Raw genomic sequence first — 27338 nt, forward strand, 5'->3', positions numbered from 1 at the left:
CCCTTTTATACAGTTCCCGGATGAGCACCAGGTGTTCCCGGCATTCCTCCTCTGGCCACGCCCCAGCGTGGCAGAAGTGCCGGCTGTCCTCCCGGCTGCTCTCCGGGCACCGTCCTAAATCTTCACCCCAGCACTTCCTGGTGTGGCGGAAGTGCTGGGGTAACAGGTCTCCAAGGCATTGGGGCGCCTCCTGGCGGTGACCACGGGCCCCTACAGGGTGGAGCTTCCATGCCCTGTACCCGTGGCCCCAGAGCAACCCGGAAGGCAACCCCACGTGATCCAGGGTGGGCACAGACCCACATCCGATCCCTCATGACGTCCCGGCCGGGTCATGGCCCCTGGCATCCCTGACAATATATATATGTAAATATATTTGTAGCGCCACATATAAGGGTTATTTAATATGTAAGGAATTGTATTCTTGTTTTTTGATGTAATATATTCCTCATGTGATCATACAGATTTGCCATTAGTTTTTTTGAGGACTATAAATGCGCCGGCATCAGGGATGACTGAACCTTTTAGAATAAGGGGTATACGGGGAATTTTTTGGGGTGTGATATTGGCCTATCCTTTTATCATCTGCCGCCACTTAGGACAGGTTAATGGTAGCGATCGTCTCGTGTCAGTGTGGCGGGATGAATTGTTACAAGGTTTAGTGATTTGGATGTTTTTAGTACTCAAATCTGCATCTCCTGTGGTTCTGTGTTATCAGCTCTCTAAATGGCAGTCTTTTTAACGGGTGTGAAACTTCATATCATGGAGTGTTTGTAGTTAATGTTTTCATCAATATGGCTGTGAATTCTTTCGGGCCTACATTGACTCTGACATCATTGCAACAAAATATCCTTCACTTTCACCAACCGTCTATTGATGCCATTGAATGCCAAAGAATGATCTACAGAAAGGTTTTCCCTTGCAAGAAGTTATGTTTGTTTTTGAATTGTGCAGTTTGCTTTCTGCACACATGACACACATTTGTATGTCAAATAGGGTTTTTTGGGAGACTTTTTGACTTTAGACGATTCATCGTAAACAGAAGCTTGCTGTCTGTCAGAACAAGTTAACAAGAACACCACAGCTCTTTGCAGTTCAAAATCACCGCCTGTTCTTTGAGCGCTATCTTCAGTGTTGTTGGATTGGTTTAGAAATGTGACACTCAGTGAACCATCTAATTGTTCCCACCTGTTTTTAAGCAAAATTCAATCATGGTTGTCTCCAGATGTTTATATTATATATCTGGTTTCAGTGAGGCTAGTTTAGAAGTTATAGTTTGGACTCATCTCAAATACTTTTCTTTTCATGTTACCTTGATAGAATTTTAAGAAGAAAAATATTTATTCTAATTTCATAATCCTAACCTATGTCTACTACTGTTATAGGGTCTGACCTCTTACGAACCTGCATTGGATTAAATATAACAATATTATTCCATGGCAGAATGCTTGTCCCCACCTTGTACTTTGACCTCAAGTCTGTTGCTGTGTTCTGTCACTCCTCCTTGTAGCTCTGTAGTACACGTGTAGCATCCAGCATGATGTTTATCAATGTGCTTGATCTGAAACACTGAAAAGCTACTGCTATTCCTCACAATCATGCCATCTCTCCAAAACGTGAAGTTGGAGTTAGAATTCAAGCTTCCATTTCCCTTCCATGTGCAAGTCAGGCTTTGGGTTATTTGAAGTGGGGTAGCGACTCTATGACAATAAGTCACTTAATATGACATCGGCTTAAAGCAGCGTTTCTCAACCTTTAAGTATTTGCGACCCGAGTTTTCATAACAGTTTTAATTGCGCCACCCCCAACGTTTTTTTGAAACGTAGATGCATATTTTATTATACCTACTTAACTTTTATCAACATTTATCTAACTCTATATTTATTTTTCTAGTATCAGAATGTAGTTTAAGTTCATTTGTTTTGGTTTCAACAGATGAATTTTTCATATTTTTGATTCTTGTTTTCATTGTTTTACATCTTCTCGCCCCCTTTTTGTTACTTCGCGCCCCCCTAGTGGGGCCTGCCCTACAGGTTGAGAACCAATGGCTTAAAGGACATTCTCAATAACTTGGTGACAAAATGATGACCTGGAGGTACTGCACTTGAGACAGACACCCTGACAGAGAAACTAAGAACGACAGAGACACAAATTACATAAACACATCGATAAAATGAGTTGCAGGTCAATTGGCGTACTAAATGCATTCACTGGTTTACTTGTTCTTCAGTAGGACCTGGCATATCATATTTGTTTTTATCTATTTCCAGGCTGTTGTACACACCTCCAAATCTAATTTGTACCAAATATCTACAATTTTTGGGTTGAAGAAACACTTCCAGCCTTTTGTGGTAAACTTGTTCACATCTGTACTCCTGTTTTCTTGTTTAAGAAAAATGTTAAGGTAATGTCTGGCCTTTCTGTTGAGAATGTCTGGGCCTAAGTGCAGGTTGTTGAGGATGAACTTTACTGCACTTGACAAGTGACAACTGTGTAATACCCACTGATCAGATGACTGTATGATACTATTTGTATTATCAATGTAACGGTGTTGCACTGGACTAATCGTATTGGCAATTAGATTGGTGAATTTCCACATAAACCTTTAAATATAAAACATTAAGATTTGTAATTGAATCTCTTTATATTAAAATGACACAGTACTCCATTGACACTCTCTTGTGGTTGTGGGTGTTAGCAAGCGACTGGCTACATTTTGAAACGTCTGAAGTTCATGTAATAAATGCTTACGAAGATCAGATAAAAAGAGCTTTACAGTAAAAATGTGAAAAAAATAAAAGCATGAATCAGAAAGTTAGACACAGGATAGTCTAGATAAGATCAAATATGTAACACATTCTTCTTCTCTTATCTTTTCCCACCTCTATGTGGGGTCGATATGCCTGATCAATTTTCCCCAAATAGTTCAGTCAAGCCTTTTTCTTCAAATCTTCTTTAACTTTATTTTTCCACCTCTGCCTTGGTCTTCCTCACTTTCCCTTTCCCAGGACTTCCATTCCCATCATTCTTTTGCCCACATATTGCTTGTCTCTGTTCATCACATGTCCATCAAGGGCCATGTAGGTTTGGATTTTTTTTTCTCCCTAAATAATAAAAACCATCATTTAAAAACTGCATTTTGTGTTTACTTGTGTTATATTTCACTAATGGTTAAATGTGTTTGATGATCAGAAACATTTTGTGTGACAAACATGCAAAAGAATAAGAAATCGGGAAGGGGGCAAATAGTTTTTCACACCACTGTATATCCTAACTACAGGGTCACGGGGGTCTGCTGGAGCCAATCCCAGCCAACACAGGGTGCAAGGCAGGAAACAAACCCCAGGCAGGGTGCCAGCCCACCGCAGGGCACACACACATACACACCCACACACCAAGCACACACTAGGGACAATTTTGTCGTCAGTCTATCTAACCTTCATGTCTTTGGGAGGAAACCCACACAGACACGGGGAGAACATGCAAACTCCACACAGGGAGGACCTGGGAAGCGAACCTGGGTCTCCTAACTGCGAGGCAGCAGTGCTACCCATTGCGCCACCGTGCCGCCCCCTCTTATTATCTCATTTCTTATTCTGTTTGTTTTTGTAACTCCACACATCCATTTCGCTATTTTCCTTTGGTGCTGAGACGTGGGCAGTAAAAGCAGTGTGGGAGAAGTTGGATGTGTCAGAAATGACAATGTTGAGATGGATGTGTGGAGTTACAAAAAAGGACAGAATATGCAAATGTTGCTAAGGTGAAAATAAGCAGATTTGTAAAGACCTTTTATATGAGCTTAGAGTGATAATTCAGAATCAAACACAACTTCCAGGTTTTGCACACCTGTGCTAACACTAAACGTAATTCTTCTTAAACTAATTGAAATTAAAAATATGGAAGTAAGATTTGTTCTGGGTCCCATAAATATCACCTCAGTTGTATGTACAATTAAGTGCAGATAGTTAAAACACAATAAAATGTGGAGTTCATTAAAACATTTAGCAAAAAAGAAAAGAATGTGCAGAGGGATGATTACTAAATGATCCATAAAGCTGAATATCAAGAACATAGATATGAAAATGAATTCCAAACCGACAAGTGATTTTCCCCAGAGATAGTTAACATATTATAAGTACAATGAGGCCAAGAATCGATCCCCTGAGGAACTCTACATGAGAGTGGGGCGATAGCAGATTTAAAATTATAAATTTCGACAAACTGCCCTCAATTTGATACATCAGAGGAAAACTATTTTAATGCAGTTCCTGATACAGTCAGATGAATACTCAAGCACTGCAAAAGAATCTCGTGATTTGCAGAATCAAATGCAGCTGAGAGGTCTAACGAAAACAGAACAGAACAAAGGCCATTGTCGCAGTTAATGAATTAGACCTTTATAGAAAAGGAAATCTCATGTTGGTGGTTATGAAAGTTTTTTTTTTATTCTCTTGTCTTACAGGGCCAGAAATGATTCTCAAGTGAGAATAAATGTCTAGCGATAAACCAGAAAAAAAAAAAGTAGTGAATAGCAACGAAATCCTGCACTGCAAACGCTTCACCCACAGGGATTCTTCCTAAAACACCCGCCAGTCTAGGAGTTTTTAACCACCGCCAGGGATTCAGGGAGAGATCAAAACATACTGAACAAAAGACTTAACACTGAGAACAAATAAATCTTCTTATATAATACGCTACCGTAGCTGTCCATATGTCTGTCCAAGATTTTAAATCACCTGTAGCTCGCAAACCGTTTGAACTATTGACCTGAAATTTGGTACAGAAATACTACGTGAAGTCTACTATACGCTTTCGGGGTGATGATTGACCACCAAGGTTATTCCTCTTATTATTTTATTGTAGAATCAACTCTTAGCAGCGGCCAGCAGGGAGGCCATGTGGCATGCGTACAGGCGTCGTTCTCATTCCCTACCACCTTTGCCATAACATCCCCTACCTCTTCATATCTTAAATCATTCTTGAGGCAGATTGAAGACTTCAGTACCAACTTAAGTGAAAAATTAAGGAAAACATACAAAGTATGTATATCAGACAGGCAGACATGTTGTTATCAAACCACCACACGTTTATTCTACAATATTTACAAATGATATGGTCACAAAGACCCCAGTCCATTGGTCACTCAGACCCCAGTCACGTGCACAATTACCCCAATCACACAATCCTGGCCACAATGCCTTTCTTCGGGCTGTCTCCACAGCTCTCCTGAGCTTCGTCCTTCCACCTCCCGACTCCAGCCTCGAATGAATGGAGACGGCCCCTTTTATACAGTTCCCGGATGAGCACCAGGTGTTCCCGGCATTCCTCCTCTGGCCACGCCCCAGCGTGGCAGAAGTGCCGGCTGTCCTCCCGGCTGCTCTCCGGCACCGCCCTAAATCTTCCCCAGCACTTCCTGGTGTGGCGGAAGTGCTGGGGTAACAGGTCCCCAAGGCATTGGGGCGCCTCCTGGCGGTGACCACGGGCCCCTACAGGGTGGAGCTTCCATGCCCTGTACCCGTGGCCCCCAGAGCAACCCGGAAGGCAACCCCCACGTGATCCAGGGTGGGCACAGACCCACATCCGGTCCCTCATGACGTCCCGGCCGGGTCATGGCCCCTGGCATCCCTGACAATATATATATGTAAATATATTTGTAGCGCCACATATAAGGGTTATTTAATATGTAAGGAATTGTATTCTTGTTTTTTGATGTAATATATTCCTCATGTGATCATACAGATTTGCCATTAGTTTTTTTTTTTTGAGGACTATAAATGCGCCGGCATCAGGGATGACTGAACCTTTCAGAATAAGGGGTATACGGGGAATTTTTTGGGGTGTGATATTGGCCTATCCTTTTATCATCTGCCGCCACTTAGGACAGGTTAATGGTAGCGATCGTCTCGTGTCAGTGTGGCGGGATGAATTGTTACAAGGTTTAGTGATTTGAATGTTTTTAGTACTCAAATCTGCATCTCCTGTGGTTCTGTGTTATCAGCTCTCTAAATGGCAGTCTTTTTAACGGGTGTGAAACTTCATATCATGGAGTGTTTATAGTTAATGTTTTCATCAATATGGCTGTGAATTCTTTCGGGCCTACATTGACTCTGACATCATTGCAACAAAATATCCTTCACTTTCACCAACCGTCTATTGATGCCATTGAATGCCAAAGAATGATCTACAGAAAGGTTTTCCCTTGCAAGAAGTTATGTTTGTTTTTGAATTGTGCAGTTTACTTTCTGCACACATGACACACATTTGCATGTCAAATAGGGTTTTTTGGGAGACTTTTTGACTTTAGACGATTCATCGTAAACAGAAGCTTGCTGTCTGTCAGAACAAGTTAACAAGAACACCACAGCTCTTTGCAGTTCAAAATCACCGCCTGTTCTTTGAGCGCTATCTTCAGTGTTGTTGGATTGGTTTAGAAATGTGACACTCAGTGAACCATCTAATTGTTCCCACCTGTTTTTAAGCAAAATTCAATCATGGTTGTCTCCAGATGTTTATATTATATATCTGGTTTCAGTGAGGCTAGTTTAGAAGTTATAGTTTGGACTCATCTCAAATACTTTTCTTTTCATGTTACCTTGATAGAATTTTAAGAAGAAAAATATTTATTCTAATTTCATAATCCTAACCAATGTCTACTACTGTTATAGGGTCTGACCTCTTACGAACCTGCATTGGATTAAATATAACAATATTATTCCATGGCAGAATGCTTGTCCCCACCTTGTACTTTGACCTCAAGTCTGTTGCTGTGTTCTGTCACTCCTCCTTGTAGCTCTGTAGTACACGTGTAGCATCCAGCATGATGTTTATCAATGTGCTTGATCTGAAACACTGAAAAGCTACTGCTATTCCTCACAATCATGCCATCTCTCCAAAACGTGAAGTTGGAGTTAGAATTCAAGCTTCCATTTCCCTTCCATGTGCAAGTCAGGGTGAGGGAGATTTTCTCTGTCAAAAAACCTCCAGGTGATGCAGTCAAAATCAAAGAAGGAACTGTGAAGAAAGCATAAGAAGAGTGAGTGTGTAGAAGAGATTTGAAACACTCGGTGTGTTTACATGAACTTTAAAAACACAGTTATTAAACAGAAAACATATTTAAAAAATGCCATGTCAACATATATTTCAGTTAGAGAAACCAGGGTATTGGTCTTTGAGAAATCAGGTTAACGGGAGTACAGTCCTCCATGAGTAACGTGATTATAAATCCATGTAAACCCTTAACTGGGTTACTGTTAAAGATTTTGTGGTCTGCGCATTTCCGTTGCACTGTCAGCCTGTACATGTATTTGCTTCACACACACATTCAGCAGCCAAGGGCAGAAGCTTCCACAAAATAAATTTCCAGAGGCAAATGCTCGAACGATAGCATTGTTCCTTCTTGTGGTAGACATAATCGGTCTCCGTATTTCAGAAATTGCTAAACTTGTCGATGTTGATGAGTTCAACATACCGTGTTAAGATCAGCAGTACAGTCTCAAGAGCAGTAGAGTAACATGTTAAAGGTAACGTTTATAATGTAGTCTGATTACTGTTAAAATAATGAATAACCTAACACAGTACTGTTTTTTACTTAAGTAAAAATAACTGCATTATTATTTTCCCAGCAGCATTTGCTGTAATGCAAAAAACACATGTTTCGGTACACCAATGATCTAATCTTGTTTGTCAAATTCCTAATGTTCTTATGCAGATGAATGTAAAGATGAAGAAACGAACAGTAATTGTTTAAAATAAATTTAGCAGAATCGATGTTTGTAGAGCAGACAAAGAAGAAGCAGTGATAACACTTAATAATTTTCATTAATAAAGTATTAACAAGCATTATGTAATGTTTAACAGACCATGAATTTGTGTCATCCAAATAGTTATAAATGTCATTAAATGATAATTCATGCTTTAGGTAATAAACTTTTAAACATTTTCAAATTATTTAACAAATGGCTAGTAAGGCATTTTTTACAATTTGATAGCACATTACTCATGTTGGTATATTGCATTCATTAATATCTAGACGAACAGTGACAAATGTCTTTCAATATTAGTTACATATGTTTTATTAATCATATGCATGAGTTGTAAGTCTGTAAAACTGGCTATTTCATGTTTTGGCCTGTTTGTAACACTGCAAGTACTTATGCAGGCTTTCACACTTGCTTTTAAACCATTTATTCATTAGTTGTAAATGTTTTTGCAGTACCCAATCTAAAGTTGCAACCATTCATGCATTATAAAGGTGAGTAAACGGATAATTAATACATTAATGAGCACTGGGCTTAAACATGACCAGAGGCCTCATGTATTAATTGTGCATATGCACAAAAATGTTGTGTACACCCGTTTCCACGCTCACTTCACGATGTATAAAAACTAAACTTTTTGTAAAGCCACGCACATTCTCATTCCAGTGTACGCAAAATTTCTCCTCAGTTTTGTAAAATTGCGGAACCCAGAGTCATGGCAGTGCTACTGTTCCTGTGTGGTTTCAATTTATTTTTTAGATTCATATCCCTGATGCGGCTTTATCAAATACACTGAATTTAACCGCATATCATTTTTTTAGTTTAAGGCATCTGATTGTAATCAACCTGTAACCATATAATGGTGCACAGAATGACCAAACTATTCCAAATACCACAGCTGCTTTAGTGTTGTTACTCTCAGTGCATCACTCAGAGCATTTTAACCTACTGTATCTGAGTGTGGAACCATAGCTTTACAGCAGCTGATTGGGAAGATCTACGACAGATTGTGTCAAGAGCAGAGAGAAATTTCGGGGAAAAGCTTCTAGCACACATTGCCTCAGCCATGCACAAATTGTATTTGAACCTCTCCCATATGACAAACACTTCAGAGCCTTTCCTGTACGGATCTTGCAGTTCAGAAACAGTTTCATCCCCAGAGCTCTAAATGTACTCAATCGGTCCATCAAGTGTTCCCGGTAGAACTGTTTGTACTTACAAGTAAGATAATACCATATATACTCGAATATAAGCCGAGTTTTTCAGAACCCAAAATGTGCTTATATTCGAGTCAGGTCCCACTGCCCCCTGGTATACGAACAAACCAGTTTCCCTTTCGGTTTGTGCGCACCGATGATTTCCGCACGTGTTCAGTCTCTCCCTGTGCATTACCTGTGCAGCGAGCGAGCGAGAGAGAGAGAGAGAGCACGAGAGATACACACATACACACACACGCGAGAGACACACACAAACACACACGCACAAGAGAAAGAGCGAGCAAGAGAGATACCATATTGTTTTTGTTGACCCTCTTCTCCACTTACAGAGCTAGTTTACTGTTTTTCTTTGAAATAAATGCTCAAAAATAGTTAACCTACTGATGTCTCAATTAATGTATGGTAATTTTATTGGTATTTATTTTGATTATTGAAACTTGCATTTCCCACCCTAGGCTTATACTCGAGTCAATAAGTTTTTCCAGTTTTTGCAGGTAAAATTAGGAACCTCGGCTTATATTCGGGTCGGCTTATACTCGAGTATATACAGTAAGTACCTGACTGTAAACTTATACTACAGTTGTACGATTGCACAACCTGAGCCACCTATGCTATCATATTGTGTGTGTGATTTTTTTTTTGTATTATTATTATTATTATTGCTGTTATTTTATTATTTTAAGAAAATAATTTTATGGAGGATTTGCATATTCAGTCTTATTGTACCACACAATAACAATAAAGGAATTCAATTCAGTTCTGTATAGGAGATCGCGTATTTACATATGATGACAACTGGCTTCTAAGTTGATTTAGATTTACAAGTGCTATCTTCTTGGAGCTCTTGATATCATTTTTAAGATGAAATGCAGTAAAGTATGTATATTACATTATACAGATACATTTTTAACTTCATTTAAATAATGTATACTGTTAATAATTAAACGTGTGGGCATGGTGGCACAGCGGTAGTGATGAGCTGGCACCCCATTCAGGGAATGTTCCTACCTCGCGCTGTATGCTTGTTGGGATTGGCACGAGCCTGAATGGATGGATGGAGTAATTAAACATGTAATACGAAGATATTTCAATGTTCCTTAAACGTTTTGAAGAATCTGGAGAATTGGTTACTTGGAGAAAGAAAAGGAAGAACAGGAATTGGGGTTTAGTAAGTTTGAAAGAGACAATACTGCTGTAATAAATTATTGTTGTGCACGACGCAGCGAGCATCTTGTGGGAGGTAGGAACAATCTCTGAACGGGGTGCCAGCTTGTCGCTACCACTGCACCACTGTGCCCCTTGTTTAATACATAGAATGCAAAGCATTTAACATACTACTTTACTTACGCTGGGATTTGAGAAACTAGTAAATTAAATGATTTTAAGATGAAGCTTATGACGTTCTACTTTAATGACAAAATAAAAAAATGTGATTAAAGTGGAAATTTCGAGATTAAAGTTGACATTTCAAGCTTTTTTTTCCATTGTGTACCTATTTTTTTTTTCTGTATACCCTAATGAGCTTCCATATGACACTCAGACGATGGGCTACAACTTGCCTTTTCACAACGGCTTTGATATCTGACCACTTCTTTTTTATTTCGGAAACTGGGCAACTTTCTGAACTTTCAAGTTTGTCTGACTCTCTATGTCACTTGATTATCTTCCTTTAGTTGTTTATACCACTGTTTAAACCAACAAATAGTACGTTTTTCCTTGCCTCCACTTGGTATTCACTGAAAATTCTTCTATTTCCCCCCGTGCTTTTGCCATTGTCTTTTCACAGAATGCTGAGCTTAAGGGCTATTTATATTGATTTGCATATTCAAAGAGGCATAATTCTGGGAGTAGTTGGGGTGGGGCGGCAGGCACGTACACATGCGTTACTTTTCACGCTGACTGGGATTTATGTAGCGGAAGAATGTGGAAGTTGGTGTACGCACAGATTTATGCATCTGGATTTTTGTATGCATATGCACATTTCTGATTTTGTCCGTGTGCCATGTTTTAGTGTGAATTCTACACACAGCATTATACATGAGGCCACAGGTCTGGGCCCTGCTGAAGAAAGCAATGTGATATAAGGAGTAGTTTGTTGATCAGAATGACCAAATTTAACAGGAACTTCTTCCCCCAGGCCATCAGAATACTAAACTCTGTTAAATAACTTTTGTCCTTTTGTTCTCTTACTTACTCTGCACTTTATTACCACAAACAGGTCTTAAGTTTACATTATATTGTATTGTAATATTGTACAATATTACATTGTCTATATTGTATATATTATGTAAATATTGTATCCATATAGTGCAATATCACAATCACTGTGAAACGATGTGCAATATTTTCTTTCATATTATATTTCACCCACTGACTGAATTACATTTATATATATCTTTTGTTTTTATTGTTTGTACTGTGCTGCCTTGTGCTGTCTTACGCTGTCCTACCTACTTTCTGTGTAAGAAGTGAAATGTTTGTAATGTCTGTATGTTGTCTTGCGTGCACCTGTCTTTTATGTCTGCACATTGAGCCTGGAGAAACGCAATTTCGTTCAGCTATGCATCCATTGTTGCACTTTTATATGGTATGGATGACAATAAAGTTCACTTATTTACTAACTTACTTACAAAGCTATTTGAATGTTTGCTGATGACCAGCTAAAATATCAACATTCTGTAGTTAATGTAATAAGAATATCTGGACATTGAAGTAGAATGAAAGTCCCAAAGGAAGTTTCTAGGAGAATCAATTTTAGTGACTAAGTTTACAATCATTGTGACCTGCTTTAGAATTTGTGTATGTATTTGTGCTTTAAGCGATTAAGAGGCCTCAATGAAGGCCAGATATACAGGGTGGGCCATTTATATGGATACACCTTAATAAAATGGGAATGGTTGGTGATATTAACTTCCTGTTTGTGGCACATTAGTATATGTGAGGGGGAAAACTTTTCAAGATGGGTGGTGACCATGGTGGCCATTTTGAAGTCGGCCATTTTGGATCCAACTTTTGTTTTTTTAATAGGAAGAGGGTCATGTGACACATCAAACTTATTGGGAATTTCACAAGAAAAACAATGGTGTACTTGGTTTTAACGTAACTTTATTCTTTCATGAGTTATTTACAAGTTTCTCTTTGTTTACAGCCATTGACATGTCGCAGAGGTTAACACGTGAGGAGTGGGTAGAAATTGTGTTGATGTCTGGTGAACGCAGTAACCGGGTCATTGCAGCAGATTTCAATGCAAGACACCCTACGAGACCACCCATCTCCCATGCTACAGTTAGCAAACTGCTTGCTAAGTTTCGTGAAACTGGTTCAGTGTTGGATTTGCCAAAATGTGGACGCATGAAAACTGTCACTAATGAAGAAACATCAGTGGCTGTCCTAGCTTCATTCAGCAAGAGCCCACAGCGTAGCACTCGCCGCATGTCACTGGAGAGTGGCATTAGTCGAACATCCCTTCAGCGGATATTAGCTACTCACAAATGGCACCCTTACAAACTCCAGCTACTGCAGCATCTCAACGAGGATGACCCAGATCAGCGCACTGAATTTGCAGAATGGGCAAAACAAAAATTGGAACAGGACCCTCAGTTTACGCAGAAGATTTTGTTCAGTGATGAGGCAAACTTTTATGTGAATGGTGAAGTTAACAAACAAAACCACCGCTATTGGTCTGACACTAACCCACATTGGATAGATCCCTCCAAGACTGTTGGAACAAAAAATTGATGGTATGGTGTGGTATATGGGGTACAAAGATAGTGGGGCCATTCTTCATCAATGGAAACCTCAAGGCCACTGGATATGCGAAATTGCTACATGATGATGTGTTTCCCTCTTTATGCACTGAAGCTGGCACGTTCCCTGAGTTTTTCCAGCAAGATGGTGCACCACCACATTATGGGTGTCAGGTCCGAGCATTCCTAGATGAACAGTTTCCTGGAAAGTGGATTGGTCGTCGTGGGCCAGTTGAATGGCCCCAAGGTCTCCGATCTGACCCCTTAGACTTTTATCTTTGGGGTCATCTGAAGGCAATTGTCTATGCTGTGAAGATACGAGATGTGCAGCACCTGAAACTACGGATACTGGAAGCCTGTGCTAGCATTTCTCCTGCGGTGTTGCTATCAGTGTGTGAAGAGTGGGAGGGTTGCATTGACAATCCAACACAATGGGCAGCACATTGAACACATTTTATAAGTGGTCAGAAACTTGTAAATAACTCATGAAAGAATAAAGTTACGTTAAAACCAAGCACACCATTGTTTTTCTTGTGAAATTCCCAATAAGTTTGATGTTTCACATGACCCTCTTCCTATTGAAAAAACAAAAGTTGGATCCAAAATGGCCGACTTCAAAATAGCCACCATGGTCACCACCCATCTTGAAAAGTTTTCCCCCCTCACATATACTAATGTGCCACAAACAGGAAGTTAATATCACCAACCATTCCCATTTTATTAAGGTGTATCCATATAAATGGCCCACCCTGTACAGTAATTCCTTCACCTGACATGTCTAACTAAACAGGATCACTAGCATTTGAGTAAAACTCTTCTATTCTAGCTCGACACTAGCAGAACCCACTGTGTGAGAAAGTTACAGAACTGATGGTGAAGGTGCTCCCCATTTTTGTTTAGTAGGGATTTCTGTTTCTACTATTGTACAGCTGAAGTGTCCACCAAAAAGAACATCCATCATCCTGACAGTGCAGATAGACCTGGTGTCCTCCAAATAACTTTTTATCTTAACTACTGTTCATGGTAGGTTCATTCATGGTGGAGCATACAATTGAAAACAGGGGGCTTAACTCTCACTTTAGGTCAAATTCTTTCCATGAATGCCAGAGCTGAAGCAACTCAAATAATATTTTCTACTGTTCATCTCTAATTGGGCAGTGAAAGAGAACACACCATTGTTAGATAAACTGATGTTTGCAGTCCTGTCTGATCTTTCACCATCAAGGATTTGTTGTGATGTGAGGTTCAGCTGCTCATGTCTGTTCCCACCACGACTGCTATGGTCACTCTGCTGCTTAAACATGTCATCTTTGCCGTGTCTTTGTGTCTACACAAGGTAATTGAACTACAGAAGAGACTAACTGAACATTACAGACACTGTTAGAAAACAAAGATGTAAATTAAAATGACTGCTTTCTACTTATTTGCCAGTAGGATATTAAGGTTCTCTCCAAATCTCACAGAGGTACTAAATCTATTCGACTACCGCTGTTGACCTAATGAGACTACAAAAAGGAAGGAGTTTCAAAATCAAATGCAAATGTTACACATAAAGTCACACTGCATCTCTAAATATCAAAACTTTTTGAACAAAGAATTCAAGAAAAGATTAGGATGTGCTCCATTTTACGTTGGTAATGTGTAGATATTAATATCTGGTCTTAAAGTCAGAATGATTTAATAAAAGCAACCAACTGGAGAAGGAGCCCCTTTCCTGTGCCATCTATGCTGGACATAGATTGACCTACCTGTAGTCACATACTCACCATGAACAGTCAGTTGAACATGATTGCTTGGTCCAGAGAGTCGAGGAGAAGTATCTCTGTAGACATCACACTTTTAGATTGACTCACAGACTCCATGGTGTAAGTGTGCTCAGTTATTTCTTTAACACTAGAATCCCTGAAGCCAATGAATAAAGTTGTGATCCTGGGCCACCTTAAATTCCTTCGCACCTCCTCAGCATGGAACTGCCAGATGTAAACACTAGCGTGGCGTATTTCTTGTGTCTGTCACGCAACATATCAATTGCTGGACAGCTGTGAGTTCGAGAGTTCAGTGCACTTGTGTTTAAGAAATGCGAATTAGCTGCACAAAATTATGTCAAAAGCATAATATTATTACATCATTTTTAATATTGGTTCCCACCTCCAGTAAACATGTTAATATTGAAACATGAAAAGCTTTGAATGCTTTGTGTTTAGAATATGACGGTGCTTACCAAATTACATTGCTTCAGTGTGCGACTATGGGCCAATCACAGTCAGCAGTGGATTTTTATTTTTGACATAAATTATACATAATATAATGTCAGCATGACATTGCCATCAATTAAATTTGTAAATAAAGATGTCTGTACTGATACTACAAGAAATCAAATGAACTACATGGATCACTCTCAGAATGCATGTGAAGCAGCAATTGCCACCCTGGGCCAAGAGGGGGCACTCTTGCTATCCCTCTCCTCTTCTTTTTCCTCAGCAATGCTGAGAAAACGGCCAGTAAAGGCAATTGTCCAACCCTTCTAGCCTTCTGCTTTTAAAAAGTGGGTGGAGGTGGTCAGTATTGGAATGACTGGATCAAAAAGATCAAAAAGACTCGATCAAAACAACTGGATCAAAAGGAGCTCAAATGATTAAAGACAAAGAACCAGCTTGTTTGCTGTGCATTTTTGTTGCTTTTGTAGAGGCATGCATTTTGGAATTTTTTTTTTTTTTCATGAAAGTTTATTAAATGGGGAAGACTGAGCTGGCATCCCAATATTTTTTTGACCACACCAGGCAGAGTCAAAATACATAAATAATCATTCTGGATCGAATAGGAACAATGAAGATCAGCACTACAGCTAAGCTTTTTTGATGTCAGTCCTACAGACTGTTCATCCAAGTGAGACACTGAGAGATTTGGTGCCAGTGCTATATTGTCAAGCAGTTAGGCCTACCAGTTGCAAGTGGCTCTAGAGACATCTTTAACCTCAGGATTTCCCACCCAGTACAAACTTATAATATTGCAGAATGCTCTGAAGTTCAGCCAACTGGCATAGATCACCAGGACTGTAATTATGACTGCTAAATACTTTTGCGTGGAGTGTTTGTTTTCTTCCACTCTGTTGTCAACTTGCCATATCTCAACTATAATATTATTATGATTAAATTGTTATGATTTCTATATATATATATATATACCAATTTAAATTGCTTTATTATTGTCTATGCACTTTGTTACGGTACTCAGTGAAGAATGCTATAAACAAATAAATCGAACTGAATTGAATTTTTAAGAGATTTGATGGGCAATGTAACTCTCAATTAAAGTCTCAATTCAAACATGGACTACATAATGTATAGTGGACTCAAACAAGAAGAAAGATGGAGGGATACTGCGTAGTGAAGCAGAGAATTACGGACTTAAAGTTGAAACTGGATTTGCACCGTGCTTGGGTCCATTATATTTCATGATGGCCTGGGAAGCCTTCACTCAAACAGTATTTTATAGTGGTCAGCTAAGAGTAGATGAATTAAAGGACACATGATTATTAGAAAGGCTGTCCCTTCTGGTCTCATCCGTTTCTCCATCACGGTGGAAGTATTCAGGCATTCTTGCTAATAACCAGCACAACTCTGATACCACAGATTCTGCTCAAACCCTTCCATCTCTGGGCATCTAGCACATGGTCATTTTACAGCAGAGTACCAGAACATGAACGACATTGTTAGTGAAAAGAGCAATACATCAAAATTAAATATTCCTATTCTTTTTTTTTCTTAGGTCTGTAAGAATGAAAAATCAAAAAAGAGATGTCCTTAATATCTTTTTGGTTTCTCCTAGAAAGCAATCAGATTAGAAAGAAATATGAGACACTTTATATTATCTCATGTTTTTCAGATTTTTCTCCTTTTGTATTTTTATTATTATTATTTATTTTTTTTATTTGTATAGACAGTTGTTTGTGGTAATAAAACACTTGATTATAAAAACCGCAGTTCTCGCTTCTACTATTAGTTGATTTAATTCACATTGCTGAGCTCCAATTAGATTCCACTCATTTTGGAAGAAAAGGCAGGCAGTGTGATGCAGTGGTTAAGACTTTGAACTTCATTCCCTGAGGTTGTGGGCTGAAATCCCACTACTGACACCTGTGTGACCACAAGCAAGTCACTTTATTTGCCTGTGCTTCAATTGGAAAAACACAAGAAATGTAATCGATTGTATCTCAGAAGTTGTAAGACACCTTAGATTAAGGCATTACTCCAGTAATAAGTACAAAATTAGAAGCCTTGAAAGCGATTAAAGTAAGACTAGAAAGAGAGCTCACAAAATATATCAAATTTGACTTCTTCTGCCTCAGTTGTATCTCATGTGTCCCTTTCGTCTAAAGCTATTTCTCTTAAGGAATTTTATGAGGACTATTTGTGACAATATTGATTCTTAAATGAAACTGTAAGTGTCATAAGCCATCTAATATCAAACTTTGAACAGTAAAATTCTCCTATGGGGATGATTTTCATGTTTTCTTTGAAACTGCAATTTTTCAAGAGACCTGGGTTCGCTTCCCGGGTCCTCCCTGCGTGGAGTTTGCATGTTCTCCTCATTTCTGTGTGGGTTTTCCGCCCAAAGACATGCAGGTTAGGTGCATTGGCAGTCCTAAATTGTCGCTGTTGTGTGCTTGGTTTGTGTGTGTGTGTCCTGTGGTAGACTGCTTGAGGATTTGTTCCTGCCTTGTGCGCCCTGTGTTGGCTGGGATTGACTCCAGCAGACCCCCGTGACCCTGTAGTTAGGATATAGCAGGATGTATAATGGATGGATAGATGCACATTTGGGACAAACTCAGATTGTAACAGATTGGATTCCCTAGACCTGCTGTGATCCTCTCAGCTAACACAAAATTAAAGATCAGAATGCAGGGGAGAGTAGGATGTGTGTCAGTTTGCAGAGGTTCTCTACCCTCAAAGTTTGGATGAACTGATAAAATAACTTTCAAGCTGTCAAAGTTAGCTTTTCTCCTCTAAAGCCTTAAAGGGGTTAGTTAGAGAGAGAATCCCGTGTGCTGTCCTTTCTGTGCTACACAGCAAGTGGTCACTGCAGCCTACTGATCTCCTTGTAGTCACACACACTTACCCTGGACAGTCAGTGTGACAGGATTGCTCCTGGATAGTAAGAAATAAGGAGGATTGTCTCTGTAGAAATTACAGTGGTACACTCCACTGTCAGACTGAGTCACAGATTTGATGGTGTAAGTGTTCTCTTTGGATGCTTTAATTTCACTCCCCCATTTTCTGTCATCTCCTCTGTAAAAGTGATATGTCAAGTCAGTAAATTTCCCATCAATGCTGCATTCCAGAGTCACTTCGTTACCGATGTACACAGATTTTTCATCATTTTTCAATGTCAGGGTCACATTTGGTTTATCTGCAAGGAACAAGAGATGAAAATTACAGGCTGGCACAAAAGACACAGAAGCAAAGAAAATGGCTGGTCTTAAGATAAAAACTGAACAACTGGCCAAACAGACACACAGCACTTTTGCAAAAAAAAAAGTCATATACAATTTCAATAAGAACTATTAAAAAGTTCTAAAAACAAAAAAAAAAAATCAACAACCAATCATGCTCTCTCACATCAAGTAAATTCTTCAACCATTTTTTTAGAATATTACTCTAATTGTTAAATATTCAGAGTGGAACAGGTGTTAGTGACAGCCATTCACAGTCAGACAAACACCAAGGAGGTGAAATTAACTAAAAGCACAGCTTTAATCACAAAAATAAAGTCATGGCTGGGAAGATCAAGCAGAGAACTCAAAAAAATACAAGCATATAAAGATAAAACAATAAACCTGCGCCTTTCCGGACCTTACCATACAGGAGTTGAACCCCTGTCTCTGTTGGTTGAATTGCTTGCCTTGTTTCTATCGGCACTACCACATTGTAGCAGCATTTCTTCAAGCCTTTCAGAATTTTGCAGCTGCTGAGATAGTGAAGTTCAGTCACTGAGTGTGACATGTTTTTGGGGACTAGAATTACGCTCAGAAATGATGCTAACAAAAAATAGTTAATAACTGTACAAATTGTTTTTTTTTTTTTTTAGTTTTGTTAAACATTTCTGTTGTGCTAAGCATTATATCCCATCTGCAGAGACTTTGTTTCACTGTTACAAGCAGTTCTGACCTTCTGAAATGATCATCTGTGATTTGTTCCATGATGTCAGATTGTTACTGCATTTCTGGGAATAATGCCCAACAATAAAAAGACAGATATTTCTCTTTACTAGGATTTGTTTGCTATTTATGCGTCCAATATAATTAGTTTCTGTCTGTTAGGACCAAGCATTCCAGTAGGTGTTGTCGAACCAGCAGGAGTTGTCAGTCTTTTACAAGGACTGTTTAGCCGGTGGGGTACTAAAGCGATGAAATATTTGTTCTCGGTCTTCACTTCCCTCTCTAGAATGGTGGAACAGTAACCGGAACAAGCCTGACACTTCTGCTGCCCTGACCTACAGCTCCACCCATCCAGAACAAAAGGATGCAACTTGTAACACCATTTCATTTTGTAATGGCCGACCACTTACCCAGACTGACCACTACACTACCAAGACTATTCCTTAGATAACCTGAGGCTCCTTGATCTAGTAACAAGCCATACTCCTCACAGATTGTCTTATTTTTCCAGACATGATGAAATAACCAGAAAACAGTAAACAGATATGTAATATCAAACATGTATATATTGTAAATGATAGAATAAATATACACAAGGACAGCCGAATATTCAATAATATATTATGGCAAAGGCACTTTATTGGTGCCAACACAGACTGACACCAGAGGCATGGGTAAAATAAACAAGCTATTTATGTTTAATTCAGCCATGGGGCACGACTACTAACAGGCCCTACACAGTCACCAAAACTCACAAAGAAAAATCACCCCAAATCACACTCTTTGTCTTCTTCTTCCTCCTCTGCTCCTCCCAGACAGCTTCATCCTTCTCCTCCCAACTTTGGCTCCCTGAGTAGTGGCTGTAGGCTCCTCTTATAGCCCACCTGGAAGTGCTGCAGGTGCTCGTTGACCTACTTCCGGCTGCACTTCCAGCTGTGGCTGCGCTCCCGCCCAGATGGGCTCGTTAAGCCATGTAGCTCTATGCAGCTCCTCCAGCAGAGGCCACGGAGCCCAATCAGGATGAGCTCCGGTGTTCCACAAAAGTGGCCCCAACGCAACCCAGGGGGGCTGCCAAAAAAGGTTCCGAGGGATGTAGCGTGGCTCCCATGGCTGTTCTCCCGGATCCAGTGACAAAGGCGCGTCCCGGCTGGGTATGGGTCCTGGCCATCCGCCACAATATATTTGTGTGCACAAAACACCACTATCCCAATGACACCAGTGACTAATTACTTTATACTGTAAGACACGAATATACAAATATTTACAAAGAACCCTCCCTTGCCCCTAAACACTAAATGAACAAACACAAACAAATGAAATGATAAACGGCAGTTGAAATGAAAATGATAGATGAGTCCAAAAGCAAATGAAGTCCAGCAAACGTTGGATATTGGCTGGTGTGAAATCGTGCTTCATCCCGACTATACAAAACGACCTCACTATGAAAAGTCCTGGCAATGGCTGGTACAAATCCGAACCCCGGGGTTTCTTGGCTCTGGCAGTCGAGATGTTGAATTGTATGCTGAAACAGCAAGCAGTGGAATGATGCAATAAACGGCAGTGAGGAGTTTGTAAATGAACGGGTAAATTGTCTCCTTTCTCCTCTTGATTTCTCTCCTCTCTCTTTCTCCTCCTTTTTCCTCGCCTTCACTCCTCTTTTTTTCAGCCGCTTACATGTTTACATGCAGCCAGTTCAAGCGCAGATGGTTTACTGAATTTTATCAATGGCGTCAGTTGCACCTTGTACATATTGTCCTAGTAGTTTTTTTTAATAGTTTTTACAGGTCATTGGCAGTGTGTAAAATGATTACTGTTTCAGTAATTGTGATGCTCTTTGCATGAAAAAAAACGTGTTCCATTAAAGTTTCACTTTTTCTTGGTGAATTGTGATGTTTACTTAAAAAGTGCAGCAATAAAGTATTTGGCGTTCAGGCGTGCATTAATCCCCAAGTATGTGGCAGTTTAAGGGTTAAAGTCAATTGATGGATAACCAATGTAGCGAGGCTAAACCTGGTGTGAGGTGCTCAGATTCTTGCTGCTGCCTTCTAAACAAACTGAAACCAGTCAGGAGTGCATTATACTCATCTAACCAACTAAAAACAAAAGCATGAATTCCTTTCTCTGCATCTTGCAGTGTTATAAAAGGTCTAACATTTGCAATGATCCTTAAATGGAAAAATGCTGTCCTAATAATATGCTGTTCTGTGCCAGCACCACCTGATCAGTTGCTTGTGATTTCTGAAGGAAAGTAGATACCAAAACTTGTCACAAGACCCACTGCGTCAAATCTGCCAAGATGAAGCCCAAAAAAAAACTATCAAGAACGACTTAAGCACATTTATGTTAGGCAGTATTCCATTGGGGGGTGGTGGTCTTTTGGCCCCCATTGGACCCCTGCAGATTTTTTTTTTTTCTCCAGCTTAATGGGAGTTTGTTATTTTCTCATCTTTAGGGACTTTTATTATGATATTGTAGATAAGGATGCTACCCTACTAATTATGTATCTATGTTTTATAAAATCATATGGATTTATTTTCTGTTAGTTATTCATTACTGTTCTTACCTAATCTTTTTTACTTTTCTTGTAACTTTCTCTTTGACATTTAAAGCACTTTGAGCTACATTCCTTGTATGAAATTATGCTATAGAACTAAATGTTGTTATTGTTGTTGTATGGTTCTGCCTGGTTGAGTCTTTCCTTGACGCTGCCTCGGGGAATTGTTAGTCAAACTATTATAAGAGTGTGAAAGGCACTGGCAGACCTACATTTTGGAGCCCTGAAGCTTGAACTTCTAAGGGGGCTGTGGCATAGCGGGTCCACAGCTCACTGAGCAAAGGCCATTTTAAATAATCACCGCACCGAGGGCTTGTGAGGGAGGGGCGATGTTAGCGAGCCGCTGGGCAGTCGCCGATGTGGGCGTTTCTCACCGTGTGCACGGGTGGGGAACTGCCCACATTCGTGATTGCTCCCGTGGCTAAAGCTACAGCTGTGATGGCCCCTCACGCTATAAAAAGAAGCGCAAGTCGGTTGAAGGGGTGAAAAGAATTGATCGTTGATCGGAGAGAAAAAGGAAAGGAAAGAGGTTACAGGGAGCGAGGAAGCATGCGGTGAAAGAGAGAGAACGAGCGAACGAACGAGCGCTCACGGGCAGCTGCGAGGGCCTGGGGTGTTGGGCCTACACCCAGGCGTTTGAGTTGGATGTCGCTCCCGCTGAGCGATTATGTAGCGGGAGTGACCAAGGGAAGGCGACTGGCCGCAGAGAGGCCGCGGAAAGGCAGCGGAAGTCGGGAGACTTGGTGGTTGGAATCCCCAACGTGGGCGACCTGGCCGCTGGTGGAAACCAAGTTCTCCGAGGCTGGGATGAGTGCCATACCGGAGCCAGGGATCGGGAGGTCTCCAGTCTCGAATGTGTGTTGTAGGAGGGCAGCTGCATAGAGAGTGTGACTCCTCTGTTGTGAAGCCTGGACAAGGAGATGCAGGGAGTCACGTGTTAAAAGAAGCACCGAGCTTGTTTGTTGTTTTAAGACTGCTTCCTAAAGAAGATTTTAACCTCTCGTTTTAAAGGATTGTTTTTTCTATTTATTGATTTTAACCTCCACGTTCTTTTATTGGATTATTTATTGAATGAACTGCACTATTTATGGAACACTGTTTTGATTGTTTCTTTTAATAAAAGCACTGTTTCACTTTTAACCATCCCCTTGCTCAGATGCTCAATTATTGCCTCCATTGACTAGCTCTCTCGGTTTTATTACCGACGGTGTTGGGTTCAAGGGTTCCCAAACAGCCATGGGAGCGTGGAGCCAGAACCCACATCGTCACAGGGGCCCCTTCATAAACCAGCAATGGGGTCTGGGTAACCACTGTTATCTTCTTCACTGCGGTTGTTCCACGGCAGACCTTCATAATGTTTTTTTTTTTAATATAACCAGTACATCTCAGATTTTGATTAAAATTTCTGAACTGAATTACATTTATATTACTAATATTGAAATTTTTTTTTTTTGAAAAACCCTTCTCATACAGTAGACCACCAAGACTTTTAAACAATGTGGATTAATTTTGCTTCTGGGGAGACTGTGGAAGATTGTGGGTTCGCTTCCTGGTTCCTCCCTGTGTGGATAGCACATTCAGTACTGAGAAAAGCGCTATATAAATGTAATTAATTATTATTATTATTAGAGGCCCTGAAGCTTAAGCTTTATTAGTTTCATAGTTGATCTCACTCTAGTGAAAGGAGATATAAGGAGAGCGACGTGACGTTTCAGTTTGAAGAGCTAACTAAAATGTCTGAAAAGGACACAGCCACAAATTTAAAGACAGATGGAAGGGACATTAAAGACTGAGGAGCTCTTTCACTTACTGTTATCCCGGGCTGAGATCATCACCAGAGTCAGGCCTAAAAAACAAACAAAAAGTATAATCTGAAACAGAAGAATGAGAAAATAAAGAGGGAGGTGTGCTTCATGATTCACGTATAAGGAAGGTTGGGCTTTCATCTCCTTCTTGAGTAAAATGGGAAAATACAAGCAATAAAATAAGCACCAGAATTTAATAAAAAAAAAGAAAGAGAAACCACGAGAGGTTTAGTGATAGCCAAGTGGCTTCTTATGTACAATGAAGCTACTACAGCGCTCTGGATGCCTGCCTTATTAATTTGCATATCCATTATTACCTAAAATTTTTAGTGGTAGGTTAGGATACTTTAGTCATTTAAAAAATTAAGTAAAATATTTTTGAACTGCTCTCTTCATTTGTCACACTAGCTCTTTGCAGGAATCAACCCAAAACTGACTTTCTTACTATGTTACAAGAAACCGCAGTAATGACTCAGACCATATTCAGAACTTGTGCCTCCATGATTTCTGAACATTAGAGCAATTTTGTCGAAAACTGGGCATTCGGACCAACAAAACCCACCCGTCCCATCCACCTCACAGTTTTGAAAGACCATAAACTCCTACCTTGAACCACTCTACTTGGTCATTCATTAGAGCTCCAGGAATCGTTTGTTTTCAGCGATTGCCTCTAAAGATTGTGTTGCAAAATATTAGGCTTAGGGTCCCATCATTTGTGTCTATGCTGTTTCTATTTGTGGTATTATTTGAAATATTCTGTTGAATCAAAGCTCGAAAACACAGTCTGATTTTTTTATGGAATAAACAATGACGGGCGGCAATTACTTTTGTCAGTTTTGAGTACGTTCAGAGACAGTTGCGGGTTCTTTTTGCAAGGAGGCAAAGCAAGAAAGTTTTCCACGTCTGTATAACAACTTCAGTGCACAGAGGAGAAGTGTTCTATGTTCAGCTTTGCTTTCTTTGTGCTAACTTTTTCCATAACAAAATTAAAGATCTAAATAATTCAACTAACATACTGTAAATACATCATCTGTTTATATCTCTCCCTGTTTTCCCACTCCATCCAGCTCCTTCTCTAAGTTCTCACCAGTCACATCTGCATTTCTGAATAACCTGCTTTGTAAGATGAGGCCGACTACTTGTGTGCTGGACCCCATCCCCACACTACTTAAATCCTGCCTTCATGCCATAATCCCGACTATTACAATAATAAACTCATCCCTTGACACTGGCTTTGTGCCGCTCACTTTTAAAAACACTTCTGCAACCTCAATGTTAAAAAAGTCTGGTCTTGATGCTGATAATCTTAACAATTTCCGGCCTATTTCCCACTTACCTGCTCTGTCAAAAGTTCTTGAGCGTGTTGTAGCTTCCCAACTCACCAATTACTTAACTTCTAATAATTTGATGGAACCCTTTCAGTCTGGTTTCAGGGTGCAGCACAGCTGTGAAACTGCTCTGCTATGGGTAACCAATGATTTGCTTATGGCAGCAGACTCTGGACAAACCAGCATATTAATTCTATTAGACCTCAGTGCAGCATTTGACACTGTCAGACATGACATTCTACTGTCCAGAATGGAGAACATGCTGGGTATCTCTGGCACTGCCCTCCAGTGGTTCAAGTCCTATCTGACTGATAGGCAAGAGTTTGTTAGTCTTGGCAACAGCAGATCCAGCACAGTGCCAGTCATACAAGGAGTTCCTCAGGGCTCTGTCCTCGGCCCTCTTCTCTTCTGTATTTATATGCTTCCCCTTGGCCATATTATTCATAGCTATGGACTGGGCTATCATTTTATGCAGATGATACTCAACTCTACTTCAATGTTAAAAGTGGAACTTCATCAGAGCTTTCTCAGCTCACAACCTGCCTTAGTGAAATTAAAACCTGGATGGAGCAGAACTCTTTAAAATTAAATTGCAACAAAACTGAACTCCTGCAAATTGGGACTAAAATGCAACTTAATAAAATGAGCTCCTTCCCAGTCAATCTTGGCGGTGATCTCATCAGACCTGCCTCTACTGCAAAGAATCTTGGTGTCATTTTTGATTCCTCCCTTTCTTATTCCGCCCACATAAATCACATTAAGAAACTTTCTTACTTTCACCTCCGTAACATATCCCGTGTTCGCTCCTTCCTCTCCTTTTCTAATGCTGAGAAACTTGTCCATGCTTTTATCACATCCCACATCGATTATTGTAATTCCTACCTGGCAGGTGCCCTTCTAATCTTATATCACAGCTCCAGCTTATTCAAAACTCGGCAGCAAGAGTCCTTATATGGACCAGTAGCAGTGAGCACATCACACCCATCCTGCTCCATCTTCACTGGCTCCCTGTGTCTTACAGAATCGAATATAAAATCCTACTAATAACCTACAAAGCCTTAAATAACCTTGCACCAAACTACATCAGTGACCTTCTCCATCACTATGTGCCTGTCTGCCCACTAAGGTCCTCTGATTCTGGCAATCTTGTTGTGCCCCACACTAATCTACACTCCATGGGTGACAGGGCCTTCAGCTGTATACCCAGACTCTGGAATGACCTACGAAATTAATCAGGTCAGCTGACTCCATGAATTCTTTTAAAAAACAACTCAAAATTCATCTGTTCAGGAAGGCTTTTAGCTCTACTTGACTTTATTACCCCTCTCTCAGTTTACCTCCATGTCAAGATGCTCATGTGTGTGTTTTTGCTAGACCACCAATTATTTTATCTGTTAGGCTTTCTCTGAATTTACTGTCTTAATCTTCTTTATTTATTTATTTGGTTTGTACAATGCTATATACTGTATACCCTGCCGTTCTTTCTTAAACTCTGTGAAGTGCCTTGAGCATGGGAAAGGCTCTATATAAATAAAATGTATTATTATTATTATTATCATTATTATTATTATTATTAACTTCTGTCCATTTTTGGCTGTCTGTTTTGTGTACTATTGGTTCATAGGGACATGCAGCCATCCCAAAAGCGCTCCAAACAAAGAAAGAACAAGCACACGTTGTGGTGCAAGGACCATCATACAGCCCACTCGTACTCATGGCTGCTGCTTAACCTTAAGGAATGGAAAATAAAGCATCTAACCTACCAATAAATAGTAATTTTAGGTCATTAACTAAGTCAACACTAAGTGATACTAGAAGAAATCAGACCAACCATGAACATTTTATGTAAACACTGGCAGCGATGAGAGAGTAGTATTTTATTATATTCACTTTATGGTGGCATCACTTATACATTTAACAATGAATGCACTCCATAGTGTTTCTGTACAGTGTAAGTAAAACTTACTTGCCCAGAGTTTGATTTTCTCTGTTACTGCCTATTGTTCACGGTGAACTTTAACAGCATCTGGCTGGTCTCTCGACCTTTTTTTCACTTAGATTTCTGTTGTTGTCGTGTAGCTGTAAGAATTCTGGTGTCTTAGGACGTCGCTATCACTTATTAAAGATTTTAGCTGCTCTTGTGGACTCTCCACATGCCCAATAAATGGCTCTGCCCCATTGCAGCTTTTATATTTTACTCCAAGTCTGTAACTCCAGTTAGCTAGAATACCCCATATATACCATATTATCATTCTTTTTCTTTTTACCTTTGATAACTTATTTTATAACAAAATACTAAATACAGAATACCAGTACTAGATGTCAGTACACCAAAGTTTCAGTTAAAATATTTAAAGCAATAGCTGTACTCACCAATAAAAAGATAACACTCACAGGTCCACATCCTGCAGTTGTCATAAAGTGGAGATGAACACTGCCGATGCAAAATATAAGAACTTAAGCATTTCAGTTGCACTCTCTCTGTTTTCAGGAAATGACCATTAGAAACACCTCTCTCAGCTACAAAACCACATTGAACATGTTGAAATTAGACTGAATGACTCATGCACAATATTTTTATCATAGTGTTATGAGCAGTATTTCAGTCCCTCTGTCTTTGAATCAGGGTGCCATGGTGGTGCAGAGGCTAGTCGGGTATGTCTTCTGGCCCCAGTTGTCTTTGTTGGATTATTTAGCTGCAATAAGTCACTGTTCTTCAGAGTTTCTGCTGGAGACTTTGGGGACCTTGCATATCAGTAAGACAAAAGAGCTGTTGG

General features: G+C 39.8%; 1 protein-coding gene across 1 annotated transcript; it reads right to left on the bottom strand.

Moving 5' to 3' along the window:
• Positions 1–2513: 2513 nt before the first annotated feature.
• Positions 2514–27012, bottom strand: LOC120519054 (Fc receptor-like A). The gene is made up of 5 exons (XM_039742135.1): positions 26935–27012; positions 23239–23274; positions 17836–18126; positions 6736–7008; positions 2514–3101 (listed from the first exon to the last, which is right to left on the bottom strand). The coding sequence occupies exons 1-5, from the start codon at positions 26963–26965 to the stop codon at positions 3067–3069; spliced, it is 666 nt and encodes a 221-aa protein (XP_039598069.1). The 5' UTR covers positions 26966–27012; the 3' UTR covers positions 2514–3066.
• Between the last annotated feature and the right edge of the window lie 326 nt (positions 27013–27338).

This window comes from Polypterus senegalus, chromosome 18, assembly GCF_016835505.1.
Source record: "Polypterus senegalus isolate Bchr_013 chromosome 18, ASM1683550v1, whole genome shotgun sequence".
In the NCBI taxonomy this organism is placed as follows: domain Eukaryota; kingdom Metazoa; phylum Chordata; class Cladistia; order Polypteriformes; family Polypteridae; genus Polypterus; species Polypterus senegalus.